The 20,473-nt window shown below is 41.5% G+C and overlaps 1 protein-coding gene across 1 annotated transcript in view; it reads right to left on the bottom strand.

The window, feature by feature from the left end:
• Positions 1-19,916, bottom strand: part of T265_11784 (hypothetical protein) — a gene marked incomplete at both ends in the record, with an annotated part of 56,478 nt that extends 36,562 nt beyond the window's left edge. Inside the window, one exon of the mRNA XM_009178544.1 lies at positions 18,612-19,916. Coding sequence (XP_009176808.1) covers positions 18,612-19,836 — 1,225 coding nt within the window. The remainder of the gene's footprint in view (positions 1-18,611) is intronic.
• Between the last annotated feature and the right edge of the window lie 557 nt (positions 19,917-20,473).

Raw genomic sequence — 20,473 nt, 5'->3', positions numbered from 1 at the left:
TCAAAGTTTGGCAGAAGATCCCCTGGCCTTCCCGACCCGAGGAATAATATCGTCCTCAGCCAGTCCACCGGGTCCTATATAACCGTCCAGGTAAACAAATTTATCTAACACGTCGACTGACTCATCTACAAGCCCAAGGTTTGGGTTTGATCCCACCCACTCTTGTAGCACTTCACACTATGTAGGTAGGAAACCGATACAGAGCCGTGCGGAGGAATCATGTTGATGAGATGAGATGATTTGCACGTTTGAAGGATCTGTGCTAAGGAGCGCACTATCAGCCACATACTCAATGTCCGTTAGTGAACCTTCCAGCAGCAGTTCGGTCCCCGAATTTTAACACAGAGTCGGCGAAATTTCAAGCAGCATATCGATAACAAAGTTAAAGACGTAGTGATCTCAGGCGAAAGCCTGCTGTATGATCTCACGCACCAACAGGTTTTTGTTTACAGTTCCCTCATAAGGGATATAAATTTGGAACACTTCTGGTCATCAAATATCGCCAAGGTTTCCGACGACCGACAGGGTCAAATGCAGAATTTTGAGAGAGTGATCTTGAGATCGAGAGCTTGTCTCAATGTAAAGAGGTGCCATGCAACCTCGGACACGGCTTAACTCAATGTGATTCTCACCAACCTGTCTCTTTCGATATTTAACCTGGGCAAAATAATACCAGAAGACACCTTGACCCTTAGTTCACATACCTCTGATTGGCTGAAGCACTTTTGATTTATACTACCCGTAGGATGCATGGACTGTTTGTCGAGTACTTGCCAGGCCATGTTTGTTTCCGCATTACGTGTCGGGCTTTTTATCAAGACTGTAATCACTGTTGAAGCACTCCACTTCACTAAAGTCTTGATTTCGTCCCAAATCATCCGCGGTAAGATCGTGAGACTGTTCACCAGCGCTTCACCGTTTTTTTTTGAAAATTGCGGGTCGCACACCATCCGGGCAGGGTGACTTGCCCCGTCGGAGGAAGGACATCACACGCTGGATCTCCTTTGTTAAAGGTGCTGGCATTCCATTCAGGCTTGCTGGGTTCTTCCGAAGGTTTGCATCAAAGGAGGCTATCTGAATTGTTTCAAGGGTGTTCAGTCCGTCGCTCAAGATGACGAATTTGCAATCGACTTGTCGCTCCGCCTTCCTCGCTAATAAATGTTTTCTTTCGACCGGCTTATCGAGTCATCTGAAACAGGACGCTGGTGCTGCCTGCATCAAAGACCTTCTCCATCCTCTGGGCCTTCGCAATCCACCAGCCTTCTCACCATTCTTCAGGCTCTCAGTTATTAGGTGTTAGGGAGATTTACCATGAGTTATCATGATCGCTTGTTGATGGGATGAATTTCCTTGCAGCAATAAGACCTACTGACCTCGACGAAATCCACCAAAGAGTAAAATGTGAAAAATATGAGGCCGGCTTCAGGTGCAGGCAGACAGAAAAATGTTCAGCGTCTTCACCAATACAGGACACCTCTCTAGGTGTGTATTTTGAACCATTCTCACAAAGCCTCTTGACTCTGGGTTTATGTTTCTAACGAAAAGTGCGAAATGGGAATATATCTAAAGAAGAAAATTTATCTCAACCACAGACGTATCACAGAGGTCTCAAATGCAGTCTCCTATGAAGAAGCAAATACCCCGAACCAAACAGCCATATCAGATTTCCAAAATAGGTTAGTGAAAAAGTAGAAACATTACATTGGGAGTTCAACTCGTTGATGATCAAGCTCCAAAGAATCATCGCCTCACGAAAAGGACTAAAATGACCAGCACTCATACCACATTATTGCGGGACACCAGTGTTCTTTTATGAGAAGGTTCCTGTCTACCACGAATATAGCAACGTAGCGATTTGGAATAGTTTGGAGGATAGCAAAATTACAAAATCTATGCTGTGAGATGTAACAACCGACGACATCTCAATTTCCGTCACGTTCTCACTGCTTAGATGTGTCTTGTTTTCGCAACCTAGTACATCTTCTTGTGGTCACACAAAAGATAAGCGCTTGTTTAAAACCATCCATTTCACAGAAAATGAGGACAACCTATCAGCTCTGCACTTGTTAATTGATTACTGCTTGTCTGGGCTGCATCAAGTCCAGTCAAGAAATAATTTATGCACCGCTGGGTGACGCATTCATGCGAGGTAAGTGAATGACTATTGAATTTGCTTGGGCCATCCGGACAAACGTTATCCAAAAAAGCGCACAAGTGACTGACATTTTGGTAGCCTAGGATAAAAAAGTATACATCCAGTGCGTAATAGTCGGTTCTTCCAAAGGGAGATGTCTGGATCGATGAAATGAATAATGTTATATACTCTTTGGGCTTCTTCCCCGGAAGAGATTACCACATCAACTGATAAGATAATTTCTGATGTGCACAACTATGTATGAACAAATGTAGAGAGACTAATTGTGATCCCAAATATGGCTAGGTCAAGAAAAGGTGAAACACGATCAAATGGGTACTCGTGAAGGCAACAAGGATCTTTTTCTAATATTTCAAGGAGTGCCTAAAAAAATTCCTCAAGAAGATCTGAGGTGATTCTTAGAATGTTATGATGTCCCAGGATGACAAGATATAAAGTTGAGGTGTTCTGAGAAATGTGAAATTATTTTCCTTTTTTTGCCAGAGGACGAACATTCTCTCGGAATAGCTCAATTTGAAGTCTGACTAGCCTTAGGTGGAACTGAAATCTCCAATGACTCGTCATTAGGAATGAAAGAACGTCCTAACAGGAAAAAAGTTATCCTTTTCAACTTACGATAGGTCTGAAATAGGGTTCATAAAAGCTATTCATTGTGATCAGACCCCACTTTGTAATCGTCAGACATAATATATCAGTATTCCTTTTCAGTCTGCCAAACTGCTATTGCGTATTCTTTGAAAGGTCACTAAGATAAAGGTTTAGTTCACATACCTCTGATTGGCTGAAGCACTTTTAATTTACACTACCCGTAGGATGCATGGACTGTTTGTCGAGTACTTAATCCGCTCCCTTTGATATGGCCTAGGGTGTGCGAGCATTCCAATCATTAATCAACCCAGCATCAATTGTCATCTGATTTATTCATGTTGAATTTGTCTAAGGTTACAAGATGTTCAAAGAAATTCAGGTAAGCCGATGGGCTGAAATGACTAGGAATGCGTATTCTTTTGTTAACTTCATTTTACGCGGTATTCCCGTTTAGGACAAAACTGCTCAGTCATGCCCATCTGTGGCTGCCTTCAAAGGATTGTGCGTATCAAATTTTCCGTTGGCCGTCTCACGTGAATGGGCATTCATTGGCAATCAGAGGGGTCGTTTTTTGTTTAGATGAAAGCAGAATGCCGCAGACAGTGTGTGACAAGCCATATAGTATTTTTCTCAAACAAAGGTGGAAGTGCAACAGAGTCTGATTGCCTACGACCAGTTAAAACGTTAGTCTCGTTCCAAGACTTCTCCAGGTTGACACTCGCAAAATATATTGCTATGTATATTGCTATATATATATATATATATTGCTCTCATGAAATATTGTACTCGGACTTTACTACAACCTGCATTGATTGCAGCTGGAATTTACATCCGCCTGTCTCAGTAGACAACATACTGTATTTGTGCTTCAGAATTGGCTATCGAATCCCGCCAATGAATGCAAGCGTTTCCTTTGTGCTCTGATTAGTGCATCTCTTTTTGTCATCGTCCTCCCCTAATAACAGATATTGGTTATACTCATAATACCCCCATTTCCGGTGGTTTAAAGACTTTGGATATCAAATACTGGGAGTACAGCAAACGTATATATTCTGCTGCTTCAACCTCGGCCCCTGTGAAAAAAACTGAATAAGCAAACCTGTCTTGAAAAATGGTGATTTCAGTTCATGTTTACTACAATCGTGGGTCTTCTCAGTGAAATTCACTGGCCGGATGTAACACCCAAAATGACTGGTGGAAACAAATGTATATGCCCCGTTGCGCATGTAAAATTTGAAAATGAAGCAGACAGCCAGAGGATTTCTTTCATAATCCAATGCATTATCTATTCACTGGTGTCCAGTCGTCCACACCAATCATTCACAAAGGAAAACCACTTCGAATACCAGCTGCAGTATTTACGTTACAAACACATCGTGCATATAGCTGCAAAGCATAGTGTTTGGAAACGTTCTTCGGTTGTTTTGTAGCCACTCTCACCTAGCATTTGAAGCAATGTGGAAGACACGTAGGAGCGTGATATAACAAGTACTCTGGCAAAAAAACATTACTGATCTCACGGGTTTTGCTGTGAAACGCAAATCTTCTTTCTACCAATTCCTAGGAATAGTCATCCAGCCTCATACAAATCAAAGATTTTCCCGACACCCATTCGCCGGCAACTTGTCAGTAATGTGCATTACTTTTGTGTAATCACATTTTTGTTTGCCAGTCAGCGCCACGTGAAACTTTAGTGGGCTTCGCGATCAGCAATGTTTTCACAAAATGATGCATGTTGCGGAAAAAGCATTCACACAGACAGAACGTGAACAAAGACGGTTGGTGCCGCACAATTTCATGTGAAGCTAGTCGCAAAAAGTCAAGTGAATATTGATTAGTACCATGTTTGCTGGGCATTTAAAGAGGAGGTGTAGCCTCGGCACTTCGAAGACACACGCTGTAATCAATCTACTCACCGAAAAATTCACAATCAGACAGGATGTTTCTAGGTTGTGAAATCACACCGAGACGGGTTTAGACCATCCCATTTTTAAGCTTTTAAACGTTTACAGTAAAAATTACTATCAAAAAGAGCCAAAAGTTCTAATTCAGTTTCGAATTTCATTTCTTGAATTTCATTCCAATGGAACGATGCACTTTAGGACACACACGACGGTCAGCGTCATTCCACATAGAGCTGTCAAGAAGATCATCACTAAAAACATCCGGGAGTACGTTGACCCTCTGTCCAAAGGTTCCTCAAAAAAGAAAACGAGTCCTGAAAAAGGACTTCATAATTTTAAAAGCATTTGTACTGTGGGGTGAGTTACCTTCTTCCTCAGACTTCTATTCCTAATAATCAGGTAAGTGTTTCCATCATTCCTTATTACTTCATTCCAGAACATCGCTGCTAACGTTCACAAATCGTTTTCCATGACTTACCAAAAACACCGTGGTTATGTTCTGTGCTATGGATTAGCTTACTAGCATGTGGACACATGATTATTGTTACTATATAAAGTCCAGAAAATTTACTGAACACAATCTGGCAGCCCAAGCAAAAGATGTAAGAATCTCGAGAGAAAACAGCCGAATCGTAGCCGAATTTATAAAACTTGTGTGAACGCAGGTGAAAGCAGATGAAATAGTTTCCCTATTTTTTGTAAGTTCACACAAACATTATCTTTTTGAAAGCAAATACAGATAGGACCATGAAAACAACTAAGGGTAGTTGTAGTGTTTGCTTTGGCAATTGCTTAAAATTATACTAGATTCATCAAAATTCCATCTTATAAAATAGAAAAAAACGACTAGAATTTCAACCTCGTCATGATGTAAACAAAAATTATAGAACGTTTTGGTTGTTTAAAACTAAAAATCCCTCTTTAGGAGGTTGCCTCAATTAGATTTATTTAAAATACGAAGAGCTATAGAAAAACTCTTCGAAACCACGCTTTGACTGCAAATATGCATACACATACCTAAGTTCTCCACAACACAACTTGTTTGGAAGTGCTTTGAGTGACAGTAAGATTAGGTACAATTAAAACGTGTGCACAAAATACCTGAAAAGCTATTCGGTGAAAAGAGTCAGTGCTTGTAGCGCAAATTTGCTAAGCAGAAGATCCATGTCTCGAACCCGAACTCTACATCTTGACTTCCACTGCCTAGGCTTTGGCAACCTGGCAGTATCCGAGCTCTCGTGCTTCCTTCGGATGTCATGGCAGTTAGGCACCAAAAGGGTGCTGCAGCTGAAAGATTCAGATTACTAGGTTTGAGTTGAGGGACGGGTAATCTTGAAACACTCAGGTAGCAGACAAAAATTAATTTGGTAGCAAAAGCCGAACTTCTATTCACCAGGAGTTTTATTCACTAGTTTGTTCACCCCAGAAAGAGAGGCAGTTTGACGTTGCCGAAGGCTTTCCTGGAATTGCTTTGAAGGAATTCATCGTCAAGGTACTTCGACATGCTGTCAAAAAATGCAATATTATGTTAAAGTGTTTGTAACTAGTCTTGGGATGAGAGTTCTACATCACTATCCGATAAACCATAGCGACTTCTACCTCGGCAGCTGTATCAGCCTTAGTGGTATAGCGAAATATAATATCTCCATCCGGATTGGGAAGGCCAGAGCAGCTCTCAGGATTTGGCATCATCTGTAACGTAGGCAGGCATCAGCTTACCCGTCAATAGTTGAGTTTACAATGATGTGGTCCGCTCCATATTACCATACCGATAAGGAAACCTGGCTGATGCGCGCCGAGGACGTCGAAAGACTTTCAGCGTTTGGCCATCGATGTCTTTGGAGCATCGCCCGATTCAGGTGAGAACACCGGATCAGCGATGCTGAGGTACGTCGAATGGTTCTCGGAAGAAATACCTCACTCAAAGTAGATGACTGATCAAACTGCATGGGTTGCGCTGGCTTGGCCACGTCCTGTGTATACCAGTCGACTGACTTCATCAAAGGGTTCTTTCCGCATAACCGCACAAATGATGGAGACGAAACAGAAGTCAAACAATGACTTGGTAGCGACGTATGAAACCCATTACCAGCAAACTCAGTTGCACTGGTCATTGCCGCCTCGCTAGATGGGGACCACGAGACGGGCCACATCAATGGTTAGAGACATTGTCAGGCACAGCACAGTCGCGCCCTCAGTGGCGCTCAAGCGTCCAAGCTACTGCCTTCAATGCATAGCTCTCTTCCCAATCCCCCAATTAACAGTCCACCAACAGTGCTGTATTCACGCACTAATTTACCAGCTCCCGTCTCCAATGCACAGTTACTTACCCCACCTCTCCAAACCATCGTTGACCAAAAACGACAGCTAGAACCACTGTACAACAAGTACGCGGTTTTACAGCTGATAATGATCATGAGCATATCAATTTGGTTTTCACGGGAGAACTGAATCTATCGTTTATGATATTCCTCAAATGAATGTGCTGCACAAAGGCCACCGTATGTTTCTGTTTGTACGGTATTCGAGATATCTCAGTACATTTTCGTTAAAGGAAACTGCTCACAAGGTTGCTGAACTGTCGAGGAGCGATTGTTTTCATAAAAATATATTGGGATATCTTGATTATCGTACCAACTGACACATAAGGCGGCCTTCGTGCAGCGCATTCAGTTGAAGAATATCATAAAAGAGGGATTCAGTTTAGTCGAGGTAAAAACCAAACTGATATATAAATAAGTTTATTTGCAAAAAATCTGTCCAAATTGGTTTCAACTGGAACATTGGGTTGACGGAAACCCGGGAAATGCGCCTATCTTATGGGCTTCAAGGAGGGCCAAATCGATCGTGAGTTTTCGAAGTGTTTTGAGCAACTTCGGGAGTAGTTTCCTCTATGAAAATGGAAATTTCTGTTTTTAGACCTTCCTTCTACCCACTTGATTTGATTTTTTTCAGAGTTTCTTCATGTTTAATCTAATGACAGTAGACAACGAAATGGAATCTCATGAGGTAATACGACCACACTCAATCCTATCAGAAGGTCCTTTGTTCGCCATTTTTATTCCAATTTATCCATTCGTTACTACGTCCCCCACTATTGAGCGACACTTCATAAATTTGCCCGATGTCGCACGACACGAGACTGTGAGTAACCTATTCGTGGCTCCCGCCTGCAGCTAGATAGAAAGCATGCTACTTCCTAAATCAAAGAGTTATTCGAATGTGTAAACGACTCAGCTTCTTTCAGAAAGAAATTCCGTGTAACGCAAGGTTATAGAAAGATTTAGGAGAAAGCTGAAGATATATCCTTCTAACAAAATTCATTTGAAAACTCAATTTCCTGCGACTGATGTGTGTCGAATTCAGAGAAAACTGGTGGCGATTTACTGGTCACCACTTCTTAAAACGCTTTCACTATTTGTGAGGGGTCCGGAGTGCTGAACGTTCGCGATGGGAAGAATCCTGCAAATTCTGTCACACCGCTTTCCAAGCCATCAACTGCTATGAAAGAAACACAGGTCAACACTGACGTTCATAATATCACCATCGCCCCGCGCATTTTTATCTTGGATGTAATAAGGAAATCCCTAACCGATTTTCACGGACAATACTGACGGGAAAGCCTCCCTGTAACCCGAGGATGTTCACAACAGACAGTGAGCACCAGAGGGAGTGTAAATTCGAACGAAACGTACTACATTCTTCAACTGCCAACTGAATCAGGCATGCATAATCGTAACAAAAGCAAGCTAGTAACGGTAATTAGGAAGAATATTCGGATACACGGCTCCTTTGAAAGTATTGTATGACCTTCGTCACTCCATCACAGGTATTCACCGGTTGGCCATCTTGTCAATAAATGCGAACTGCAGAGATACCCCATTAGGAATTCAGAAGGCATTTTGGGGTGGGCAGTGACCAATTCTTCAAACATCGTGACTAGCCATTCCGCTGCAAATTATCGATCCGAGGCTGTATGCACACCAAGTGCGTGCGTGGGTGAACTGATGGCAAACGCATGTCTGTGTTGGTTTGGTTAGTTTGCCTGCTTGCTGTTCTTCCTGTGCTGCCCCGAAAGATACAGTGGTCTTTTCGACCCGTGAATTCGACATATTTTAGTGAATTTACTTCAAGGCTTTGTGTTCAGCTAACAAGAAAAGGTCTTCCTATTGAGCGACTATTAGACGACGCTGGGAAATATGAATACTTCAGTATACAACTATTTCATATGAGCGTAATAACTAGTTTTTTCGAGGATAACTGGACAAAGTGTAAATGTTAGGTAAAGCCCCATTTTAAGATCTGTAGTTTGAATTCCAAAAACACTGTAAACCTGATACTTGTAAGTTAACTACCAGAATAGTAGCGAAAGTGAACGATCTGGTAATTTATGTATGACGTTAAACATGTCAATCCTTGTTTGAATAGTGGCAAAAATTCGGGAAAACGAGGAGATATATTCTCACTTTTAAATGCATGCAAAACATCTAAGTGGGCGGTCAACGTCACAAACAAAAACTGGTTTCCTAGGAGTAGCGAATACTTTAAAGCATTCCCTTACCTGTTTTCGTTTCAAAAAATGAAATCTCATTCCTTGGAGACTGACTAAAGTGTGTACGGTCATGGCTAAAGATGTTCTACCCAGAAGCAATCATATATCAATACAGCACCCTTGTCCATCGCTATGGGCCTGCAAAGCGATGGAGTAAGTAATCAATACGGAGAAGTCGTCTTCATCGCTTTTTTGCTTTTTTCGCTTTTTTTAAATAATCTGTCATTTGCGCCGTAAAACTGAGCAAACTTTCCAAACTTGTACCTTAAAACTCACATCCACTGAATTGTTAGACATAACCTTGCAACAAGGTCACTACCTAAATGCATAAGCTGTCGCGAGTCCAACAGTTAACAGTTCGGCCTAATAGTTTGTGTAAGCACCCAAAAGAGGGCAGAAGAAAAGGATAATAAAATTGGCTGTCGTTATTGGTGAAAAACTACATTTCAGAACATGGGATGACAACCATTTACAGGGCTCCAGGTAAGAATCCAGCCAAGACCATTGAAATCTAGATTCACTGGGTTACCGAAATTTTTCCTTCGCATTTGAGAGGACTACTTTTTGGAAACTAAACCATTTTTGTCCGCATGAAACACCAGTAAGCTTGTCACTGTTTTATTCTGCTTTATATTTGACGAAAGAAGCTAATTCTGGTGATAAATAGGTGAGTTTAACTGTTCAACAGTGACTTATACACAGTACTGTCTTCATCGCTTTCTTGTACGGATGTCGGCTGTGCATAGGATTGTATACTTAGCTGAATTCCGTGATCTATGCTTATGGGTCTTCTCTCCAAAAAGCGGGAACTTGTTATTATTTTATTAATTAACACGATGCTGACAAACCAACCGATGGCGTTTCAGGAGATACTAAGTAAGACTACTTTATTTTTTGGAAACTCAAGTACCTAATCACTTGTTATTTTGCTTACTCAGTGGACAACACACTTGTATAAGCAGTTGGAATATGGAAAGAGTGATGTTCACCATGTGTAATTCAGCCCAGTAAAAGCAACCCTCATGCGTTTTCTGTCTGTAGGTTGTTCTACAAACAGCTGGGGAACTTTGAACATCAATGCAGTGCGTCGTCATTTACGTTTAAGCTTCTGACTCTAATGCATAGAACCATTCAGGCACTGTCAGTAAATTAGCTGGAAACCTAACCTGTGTTCCACAAAGGCAAAAACTCACGTACTAGCGCTTTCAAAAGAGTCTAAGTAAATTGGTAGCTGGTTTGACTATGTATATTTTGGTGAACAATGTCTAAGAGCGACGAATTCTCCTTGAATTATTCATTTACAAACAGTGGGGTTCAATTTTTATCCATGTGTTTGGAGGCGCCTGCATAGGGTATGTGGTAAAAATACGAATAGTTAACAACGTTGAGGACGATAAGAGTTGAGTGCTTTGGAATTTATCAAACGAAAGCGTAGGGATCAGGCTGCACAGGTTGCTCGCGATTCTTCTTCTGAGATAAGTGGTTTATTGCAGACGTATTGTAAGCCATCATCATTGTAAGCAATAACTGCGCCAATTGACGGAGCAGTTTTAGTGTCTTACTGAGTAATCGTAGTTTGTAAACCACTAAGATGCCGCTTCATTGATCTATGGTCTATCAGACTTTATTAGCCTTTTCACAAACACGTACTCAGAAGATTAGCTTCCATCGCAAACTTTAAATTAGGAAATGGATGCAGCGTCACATTGCAACGTTTTTGGCACGGAAACAGCTGGCTGAATAAACCAGGATAAGCCCAACGTAAGCATATGCAGCTCAGTTCTGTAGGGCAGCTTCAGTTGTTAGTTTGCTAAAATGGCTACATGATTCGTGCATCACTGGAGTCTTCAGATTACTATAGTGAAGGTAAGTCAGTAACTACTCAAGGAAAGTAAGTTTCTCTTGTGTTAGAATGATGCTGTCTTTCTTTCTTCTTTAGAGTTTCGCAAAGTATGACGCTGGTGGACTAAGCTTGAATGTAATTGAAGACCCCTGTCTATGCTTGGGCGACCTGGCTTCGTTCTGTTGGCATGGTAGTTAGGCACTGAAAAGATGCTACAGCTAAACGATACTTGAAGATCGTGAATTAGCTTGATATTACGCCATATATTCAAAAACTGAACTTACGTGATCGGATTTGAGAATCGACATACACCATCATGGCTGGTAAAAACAGAGCTTGCACCTCACTTGTGATACACTTCGTATGCCTGCCACTATACCAAAAGACTAGCATTTTGGGGGTTTGACTTCGATTAGCGAACCAAAATCAGGCACAGCTGCTAACACCGCGTCTGAAATAACGTCTGATCGCACGTATAAGTGCCACCCAGGTATCTGACTTAGATCATCTTAATTACGTAGGTGGGAAGTGATAGGTCGGGTCATATACGGTTTCCCAACTTCACTAAAGAGGACTGAGTATGTTGTCTGACGAAAATCATGACTGTTAGGCATCCTGGCTCACCATTTTCAATTTGAGCCATAACTGTCCAGTCAGCTTGGGTGACTATCGTTTGCCCGGCCAGTGAAGGTGTGAATGAAAGGGTCATTACAGTCACTGAAGTCGTCTGAAAAAACTTGTTGCACCATATGACATTTTTTAGACATCGTTAGTAGTCGTACATTGAAATATCTGAATACTAGAAGTCTTTTGTAAAGACCCCTGCTCGTGATAACTGGGTAGCAGCAGCTGGTTAGTCGTAACATGTGGTGGTTCGACTTGAAAAGGTTACCATGTAGCAAATGGTTTCTTACCACGGTGTCAGCAGGGCGTGGTTTATTCAATTTCGACAACTGTGAGAACCCATAAGCTGTTTACGAGCTTATCGATGATCATAACTCATTGATGGTCATGTTTCGGTAAATGATTTATTAGTCTACCGAAAGCACACAGGCTCGTCTTAAATGCTGTCAGGTTGCACACAAACCTACCGAAGGTGTTAAAAAAATATGAAACCTCGCTGCTCGGAATATTGTGCATAGATACACTGACGCGCATAAAGATGAAAGAATGCTGGAAGCTCCATAGCATCCATAACTTTGGTGATTTTCATCAACGGTCACTGGGCCGTCTTTCTCATTTGATATCGTTCTCACTGTTACATGCGGGACCAGTGGCTGGGGTGACAAAACAGGGTCAACAAATACGATGTGGTTAAGTTTCGGCAAAATTTGGAAGTTATGGTTTGCCCAAAATTGAAATCGATTGCACTGATAAGCAAACCTTCTTGAATTACGGTGCATGGAATTCTCATCTAAAAATCTATCATTTCGGTCGCTTATGAAGCGTGCTGCCGCTGTCAGCTGATAAATAAAGGTGTCTATATTGTTTTCCTTCTATGAAATAATGGGATAGTTGTGCGTACGTCCTTTTGGTTTTCACAGGAGCAGTGCGGTAAGCCGCAACCAGCTGAAAAATACACATCGAACACCTGCTTTGTTATTTATCGATACCAGATTCACAGAAATGACATCTGTATTGACCAACAAGTAACGAGTGCATTCGATTTTTTCCGCGCTCCAAGAAAACGGCTCAATAGCCAAAATGTATACTGATTCCTGTGGAGTGACTTCTTTCTAAGGCCAACTTTTCCACTAAAATATTGTTATGGAAAAAATTGCGCTGAATATCGCGCCTCGTTTAATCTTTTTCTACACATCAATAGCGGGATAACCTAGAAAATATATACACTGCTTTTCTTGGGGTTTCAGACAAATACCAACCACTGTTATTCTTAGTTTCCTATAATCACTGACTAACTCGGAAGAGCGTGCGACTCAAGTTCCACAGAAAATGTCATAGAGGTTAGTAACAAGTTTCATATGGTTAGTGTTGTCCCAGGAAACGTTCAGCAGACAAAAATTTCCGTCTATAATGAGACCGACCATCANTCCACAGAAATGTCATAGAGGTTAGTAACAAGTTTCATATGGTTAGTGTTGTCCCAGGAAACGTTCAGCAGACAAAAATTTCCGTCTATAATGAGACCGACCATCAAAAACTGGAAAAAGGTCAAGGTCAGCTGCACTAGACATCACTCCAACCTCCCCTCCTCGATTACCATGAATAGCCTAGATCTTAGCATGTTGCAATGCATGATCTGGAAACCATCATATAAATATGAATTTGGGGCGGGGAAAAGGAGGGAAAGTAGCATCCTGAATGGGATTCTTTAACGGCGAGGTTAGGGACTCATTTATTCGTTGCATATTACCTTTTCTGGCATAACAGTCATTTTCAGCCCAAACCCTTTGACAAGTTACGACGATAATAAGCGTGAACTAAAGGAAATCCGTTTGACTGGCATAGATTTCAAAATGCTCTACAGATTGTGCGTTATCCGGCATCTTTATGCCAATACACAGTAATTTCTGTCATAATATGGGGTGTGTTGACCAATCAGCCACTGTATACTGAGCCAGAGAGTGCCCACAAATACGGGTCACAACCACCATGCATTGTTTGCATTAACTGTTACTGTACATGATCCGATTAAGAGCTACTTAGAGATCAACAAAACTCATTAAAAGTCCGGAGTTTTATTACTTCTCGTCAGGGGCATTTCTCATTGTACAACGTGGAAGATCAACCACACCTACGACGTTCACTGAACTAAAACAATTCGATATACCATACACACCGTGCCTTCATTAGGCAACGGAGTTTACAGTAACACCGGCCTATGGAAATTGCTCACAGATTCGGCCAGAAGCGGCCAATCTAGAGCACCGTTCATCAGGTATACGATGTCTTTCCCTTGGAATTGCAGGTGAAAATCAACCGAATTTAAAAAGCAAGATGAAGCGGCCTTTGCACTGTATGGATGAAGTCACGTGATTGTTTTGTCTACCTAAGTGCCAGTACAAGTTGCTTTGGTCGCATACCTTTAGCGCGCGTATTCTCATTTGTGCATAGTCATCCAAAGAGACAGCGTTATCAATGTTTTCACTGTCATCTCAATGCAGCACGGCCATAAAAACTGTTCACTTGCATCAAAAGCTCACAAATAAGAGGGATAAGAGCCTGCATGAGGAGGGGTCAGATGCTAGATTACCGCAGGCAGCCTGCAGCTTTAAATGCTCAATCGGACAATCCTGAACAAGCTAACAGTAAAAAAGTCAATTGATGTCAGGTGGTCGTCACCTCTCTGAGCGTCGCTGGTCACGTAAAGCAAACGTCACCGTTACTCCATCACGCTATTCATCCCGTGGTTTTCGCCATTCTAAATGAGATACTAAGAACCCTTGTCTTGGTATACTGTGATTTAGCATGCGCGAAATATAGATAAATTACCGTAGTTTCTGGTCTGAATTTTTTCAGGCGAGTGATGTGCCTGCCATAGAGCTGATTACATTATTATGGATTCGTCAACAGCATCCAAAACCATTGTAACAACTGAGATATTGTTCATCAACAACTTAAAGATACCCCAGATCATCTTCGCACAGCGGCCATGTCTTTTGGTCACAAACACGCAACAAAAATTGTACTCTGGCCTGGTACACGGCACCATTTGGATGCCCATTATTAAACGTGATTCGTGCTTTCGGGCTTTGTGAACCCATCTCAAGAGGCACAATTACGTCAGTACTAATACAAGTGCCTAGGTAAGGAAACTTTTCCCCAAAGGACACGTCTATGGACTCAACGTCCTAAAGGGTGACTTCAAAAACGCCGAAAGATGATGTGGCAAGTTTGTTCAACAGCACTTATATCTCTCCTTTGGAGATCAAGATGTCGTCTGAGTAAAGCAGACAAACAAGGTTCTCACCAGCAAAAATGTAAGCACTGGGGTCTTCAAGATCCTCCAGCATCGGTCTTAATATTTCATCAACGACAAAACTGAACAGAAGCAGAGGAGGAAGATGTTCCTACCTAGAGCTACTCTTTACAGAAAAGCCTTCAAGGAGACTTCCGTATACACATCTGAAAGTATGCAAATATTAAGATAGGAATTTGTTCAAAAAATTTGGGACCTTTCTTGCTGAACAGGTGCCGCTAGAAGCACCGTACAGAATTAACCACATCCCTGAAGTTAAGAAACGCCAATTTTATGGGCAATTTGTTCACCTGGCGCTACCACAACACTTTAGAAGGTGTGAAAGTGTTATAATTTATCATCCGCCAGGTAGAAAAACAGGGTTAAAGTTTCAATTTTTCGCCAAAGGTTTGCTGTAATCAAAATATATAAGCCAAATGCATCAGCAAGCTTTGGTGTGCCGGGTACAAGTGAAGCTTTTATAATAAAAATTGAAAACCTTGCGGTTTTACTGTGAAAACTAGACGAAAGCAAGTGGCAAGGTTTGTAATATAGTAGAAGCACTAGCTGAACAAGATGACTCAGCTGGAATCCACGTTCATGAGCGCGTACGGAGACTTTTGGTTTCTCAAACAAGTATGCCAAACCTGTCCTGATTTGCCTTATAAAGCAAGATCTTGTTCTCAGTCTTTTTCCAAGAAAAGTTTATTCTGGGAATCTCATAACTCGGTGCTACTCCAGGAAAATTAATTTTCAACCACATTTCAGTTGTTGTCTAAACTTGTGTAGTTAATAATGTGGTTGATACCGCAAAACCGGACGTTTCTCAGACATCACTGCAGTAATGCAGACAAAACATAAAACAAGCGTTCATTATCTAAGTTCACAGTAAATTGGCACACCATATATACATGTAATTTTAAAATTTAGCGAAGAATGTGCATACCCAAACTTTAACGTTTGTATGAATTAGCGTAAGGATAACCGTCCTCACTCCAGAAACTCTAAATAAAATTCTAATACACATTTGGCTCTCTGAGTAGGATATTCTCCTGTAGCGATAGGTAAAAGGAAAATTAAGTCGCTTAGTTACTGTTCCGTGGTAGTATTGTTCTGTTAAGTGAAATAGGATGTAAATTTCAGAGAACTTCCGTAGACTGAAAGACTTCGGGGAATGATGTTATAGGCCCTGGCCTACGGAAGGCAAAGAGTTGACCTGCTTTACGCTGAGAGAATACGGCAAGATAAACTTTGAGAAAGTTTGAGAGCTTTCTAAAGTTGGTTAATCTTCTACAGATGAGTAACGGCTAAAGCTATAAAATACCACAAGACCATGTCTGGGCCGTTAATCATACTATAGACAAGAGTTCTTAATGGATGAAACAGTTTGTTAGATGGGTTTACAAGTGCAAGCACAAAGACAAACGTTAAGTTATATTGGACATTTCATCATCATCAAAGACAGTAACATCATTGTTGGCACAGATGCTTCACTGCCATACAACCATAGGTGTTGGTCTAGTTTATATATATATATATATATACATTATATTATATATACATTAAAAGCCCTAGAGTGAAAAGAAGAGAAAAGGAGTGGGGCTCAATCAGCTGGTAAGAAACTGACAGCACGAACGCCACTGACATCGACTAGCGGCATTTCTTGCAACGCCTCCAGTCAAGCACGGGTGGGGTTACGGGGACCCCATCCTGGAAAGCGTACAACACGAAAAATACCCGATATCTTCGTGGTCTCTTTCACGCCTGTCTGCCAAATCATGCGCTGTCCATTTCGCGGTTTGCGCTATTCTGGAGGAGGCACGGAGAACAACACTCGTCTCGGTAGACGGTGTTTCAGCATGGGTAGCACATGACCGAGCCACCGTAGTCGAATGTTTTCCCCGATTGAAGTACCTGAAGCACAACGTGATACCTGTTTCTTAATCACTTCGCTACTAAAACGCTGACGCCATCCAAAACTTGCCACGCTTCTGAAGAATCAGTGATCAACTACCTGAAGACCCCTCACATCATGTCTCCAGAGGCCATGTCTCGCACCCATAGACGTTTCTGGCCCCAAGAACCAACGAATCCTGTTATTTGTGCATTCCAGCTGTTTTCATCCAGAGTCTAATACTCCGTGCAGAAAAGCTTTACCCTGTGATAGCGAGATGTAACTCAACCTCCACTAGAAAACCCTTCGCTATCTCTACTGAGTGACTGGTAACTGAAATGTGACAGTGCGATTACAAAGTAAGATGTGCGTAATGATGGATACTAATTGAAAAGTTCGAGCTGATTAATAAAGCACCTGACTGACAACCAAAGTCGAAAAGAAGCTCAGATTATTTTTTGCTGGTCACCTTACCATATATACACTTTTTCCAGACATTTGCACCAATATCTGTAAGCTTTGGTTGTATAAAACGGTAGTCATCGTCGTCATCATTGTCAGCTGTAATAACCGCGTAATTGTCGTACAGTGCTGCCACAGTTTCGTTCACCAATGATTCGGAGAGTTGGGGTAGGCAGCTGCGCACTGAAGGCGGGAGCTGATAAATTAGTGCGCAGATACAGCACTGTAGGTGGACTGTAGGTGAAACAGTAGTGGTGCTGTAAAACCTAACTTCTTGTCGCAGTTGACCATCTGAGCGTTTAAGAATGCAACTTTTAAAGAGTGACCTCTTGGAAGATTGTTATGCCTTTGCCACGGTGTAAACCTTTTGATACGGTTTACCTGTACGCTCGTTCCCCACAAAATAGAACTTGTGAGAGTGACTCATTAGCACACCAGGAGTATTTCTCCACCTATGGGCTGCAGACTACGTGTAGTGCGATAATAATACTCAAATCAAGTGACTATTTACATTTTAAAGACACATTATAATTAAGTGTTTTTTATTTGCTTTTGAAATTAGAAACTTGGAGTGTGGAATGCTACAAAACGTACAAGATTCTAAAGTAGTTAGATGTATTGGAACTAATGTGCTATTTAGTATAAAAATCCATTTTTATTCTAGCTCCTGCTTCCATTGCGATCTAAAAGAATACGTGATCTACTTGTAACTCCTTTAAAGTCATCATGCTTCCATCTAGTTTTGTGCTTGAGATACACACTCAATGAAGAGAATATTTGTGCTTCAAGCTGAACACTCCAGTGCAAATTATTCTAAGTTTGGTCAGCCCGACAATACTTTGACTCTTGCGCCTTTGTTAGCATGAAGACTGGACACCAAAAAGGTAAAAGAAATTAAGGCTTTTATTCAGTCTGGTCTAAAAGCTGAATGTCATTATTTGATCCACGGAGGAACATCTAATTCCCAATTCGTTATGAAGAAGAATCAAGGGGTTAAGAGCACCATACATAAAGGTGGACTAACTAAACCTGGAGCTAATTTTTAATGAACCAGTGGATGATTTTGCTACAGATAATTTGTTAAATATGCATCGCACAGGTATACGCAGGTCAAGAACAATGAACAAAGGTCAAATCTATGCAAAAAGGTGGTAAAATAATCTGTAGTGGTTTACGTTAGACCGCAGTAGGCTAGTAAAACTGCGTGAAACATAAAAAGTGTTGGAATTTACTATGCGTCACTTCGACTGCTGAACGTCAGAAACCAGTCATTTTATAACAACTGAAAACTCACCCAACCAAACGTCTGAAAACCTGCCACGGCCAATAAACTTTTCCAAGTATATTTGCTTGCTCACAGTGTACTGTGTAGCACAGAAGCGGTTTGTTTTTGAGGACTGTGGACCTTGAAGTTCGTCAGAACCGACGACCGTCCTCGTCAAACTCGTCGTGGCCGTGTGTAAACTACAACCTCCAGGTCCGCTGTGGTCAACTGCTTTGTGTACTTTACCAAAATTCTTAGTCGTTCGTGTATATTTGTTGTGTCCGACGAAACCAGTATTCATGGAGGATGACTGACTGCACTTTGCAGCCACATAATGACTATGGGGTGAAGGGTACCACAATACGGATTCCAAAACTCTTAGCTTTCGCTTTTGGAGACGATGCTTATAGCAGTAATAAACACCCAACATTGTAAGGGTGAGGAAAGCTACAACAATGCTAAATGCAACTATAAGGACCAAATTAATTGCATGTGTCTTGTCTGAAAATTTATTCTCAGAGTTAACCGCACTTTTTGATGTTGGTGAATCATAGAGCAACTTTCCACCACTTAGTAGATTTGGACCAATGTTCAACTCCGTGTTAATTCTCGGACGACGAACAACATTCGGGTTGGAATCGAACAGTTTATGATTCACCAAGGCGGCCTTGTAAGCTTCAAAGTTTGAAGAATGATGCATGAATTCTGGAGCGAGTTCGGCGTTGCAAAAGTTGGAGTTATTACAACAAGATATTGCTTTTGGCACAAGATGTCTGACTAAATGCCCCTTACAAGAAAGGGTAAGTTTTGAATGTGACGACAAACATCCATAACGCACGTGTATAAAACGTTCCACGTTGAATTCTGGTGGTTTAGTCACAAGCAATCCATCTTCTTGTGGGTGCAGCAGAGTTTCCGCTGGTTGATTTACTTCTTCTTCTGATAGTAAAGATGATGATGAACCACTAATAGCAAGATCTTTACTGTTAAAGTTGAAATCACGCAAAGCATTTAAGTCAATATCCTTGACAGTGTAACAGCCGCCTTCAACCGATGTAACGCAATGACCCAAATGTCTGTCCACGTCAATCCCTTTCTTCAATCCACCTGTTCGAACTATATCCGACGGGAGAGGGTTGCGTACACAATGATTGTTGTCGTTACACAAACACAGGAGTTGTTTGGTGTTGTCTGATGGAGTTGGGCCACCTGAATCTCCGTTTTGCGTTTTTCGCGAATCATAAGTCCGTTCCATTTTCAAACAGCAATTATTTCCTGTAAGAAAGGTGTCGAAAAAACTAGGAAATCAATTCGTATTCACGAAACCATTTTCCGATGCTGAAATTGTGCAAACAGCACAAAAACAATTGGGCGGCGTTACCTATTTCCGTGAGTGGGTGCACCTTTCAAATAGTTAAACAAGGCCCAAGTTCAAGTTCACGTTTTGGTGGAAACCGGGTGATTTCATGTCAGACCCAGTAGGGATTCTGTAACAGGAGTTGATCCTTCTGTAGATCGATATTGGACACGATCGTCAGAATCTAAGTGAGAGTTTTACGGCATGGATATGACATTTATCGAAGAGTGAAGTGCCTTTATAGCTATTCACGGATTCACCGATTCACAGATTGACACACAGGATTGAGGCTTTTTCCCAAGTTTCCCTGGTCGATTTTGTTCTTATCGTTCAGCATCTGCGGTTCACCTGAAAGGCACAAGTGAAAAAAGGATGCACCGCTGCTCTTCATTTTCTCAGTGATTTGTGATTTTGTGATCTCTCTTAAGGGTTTTCACCTTCGGTGGCTTTCATCTAAAATTTTCACCGATTCTCTAGCTTCCAGCTTACTCTCCGTCCTCAGAGTTTCTGACGATAGTTATGAGGCCTTCCAAGC

This window comes from Opisthorchis viverrini, assembly GCF_000715545.1.
Source record: "Opisthorchis viverrini unplaced genomic scaffold opera_v5_579, whole genome shotgun sequence".
NCBI classification, from domain to species: Eukaryota; Metazoa; Platyhelminthes; class Trematoda; order Opisthorchiida; family Opisthorchiidae; genus Opisthorchis; species Opisthorchis viverrini.
Note: the sequence above shows the minus strand (reverse complement) of the source record. Positions and strands in the feature narration are given on the sequence as shown.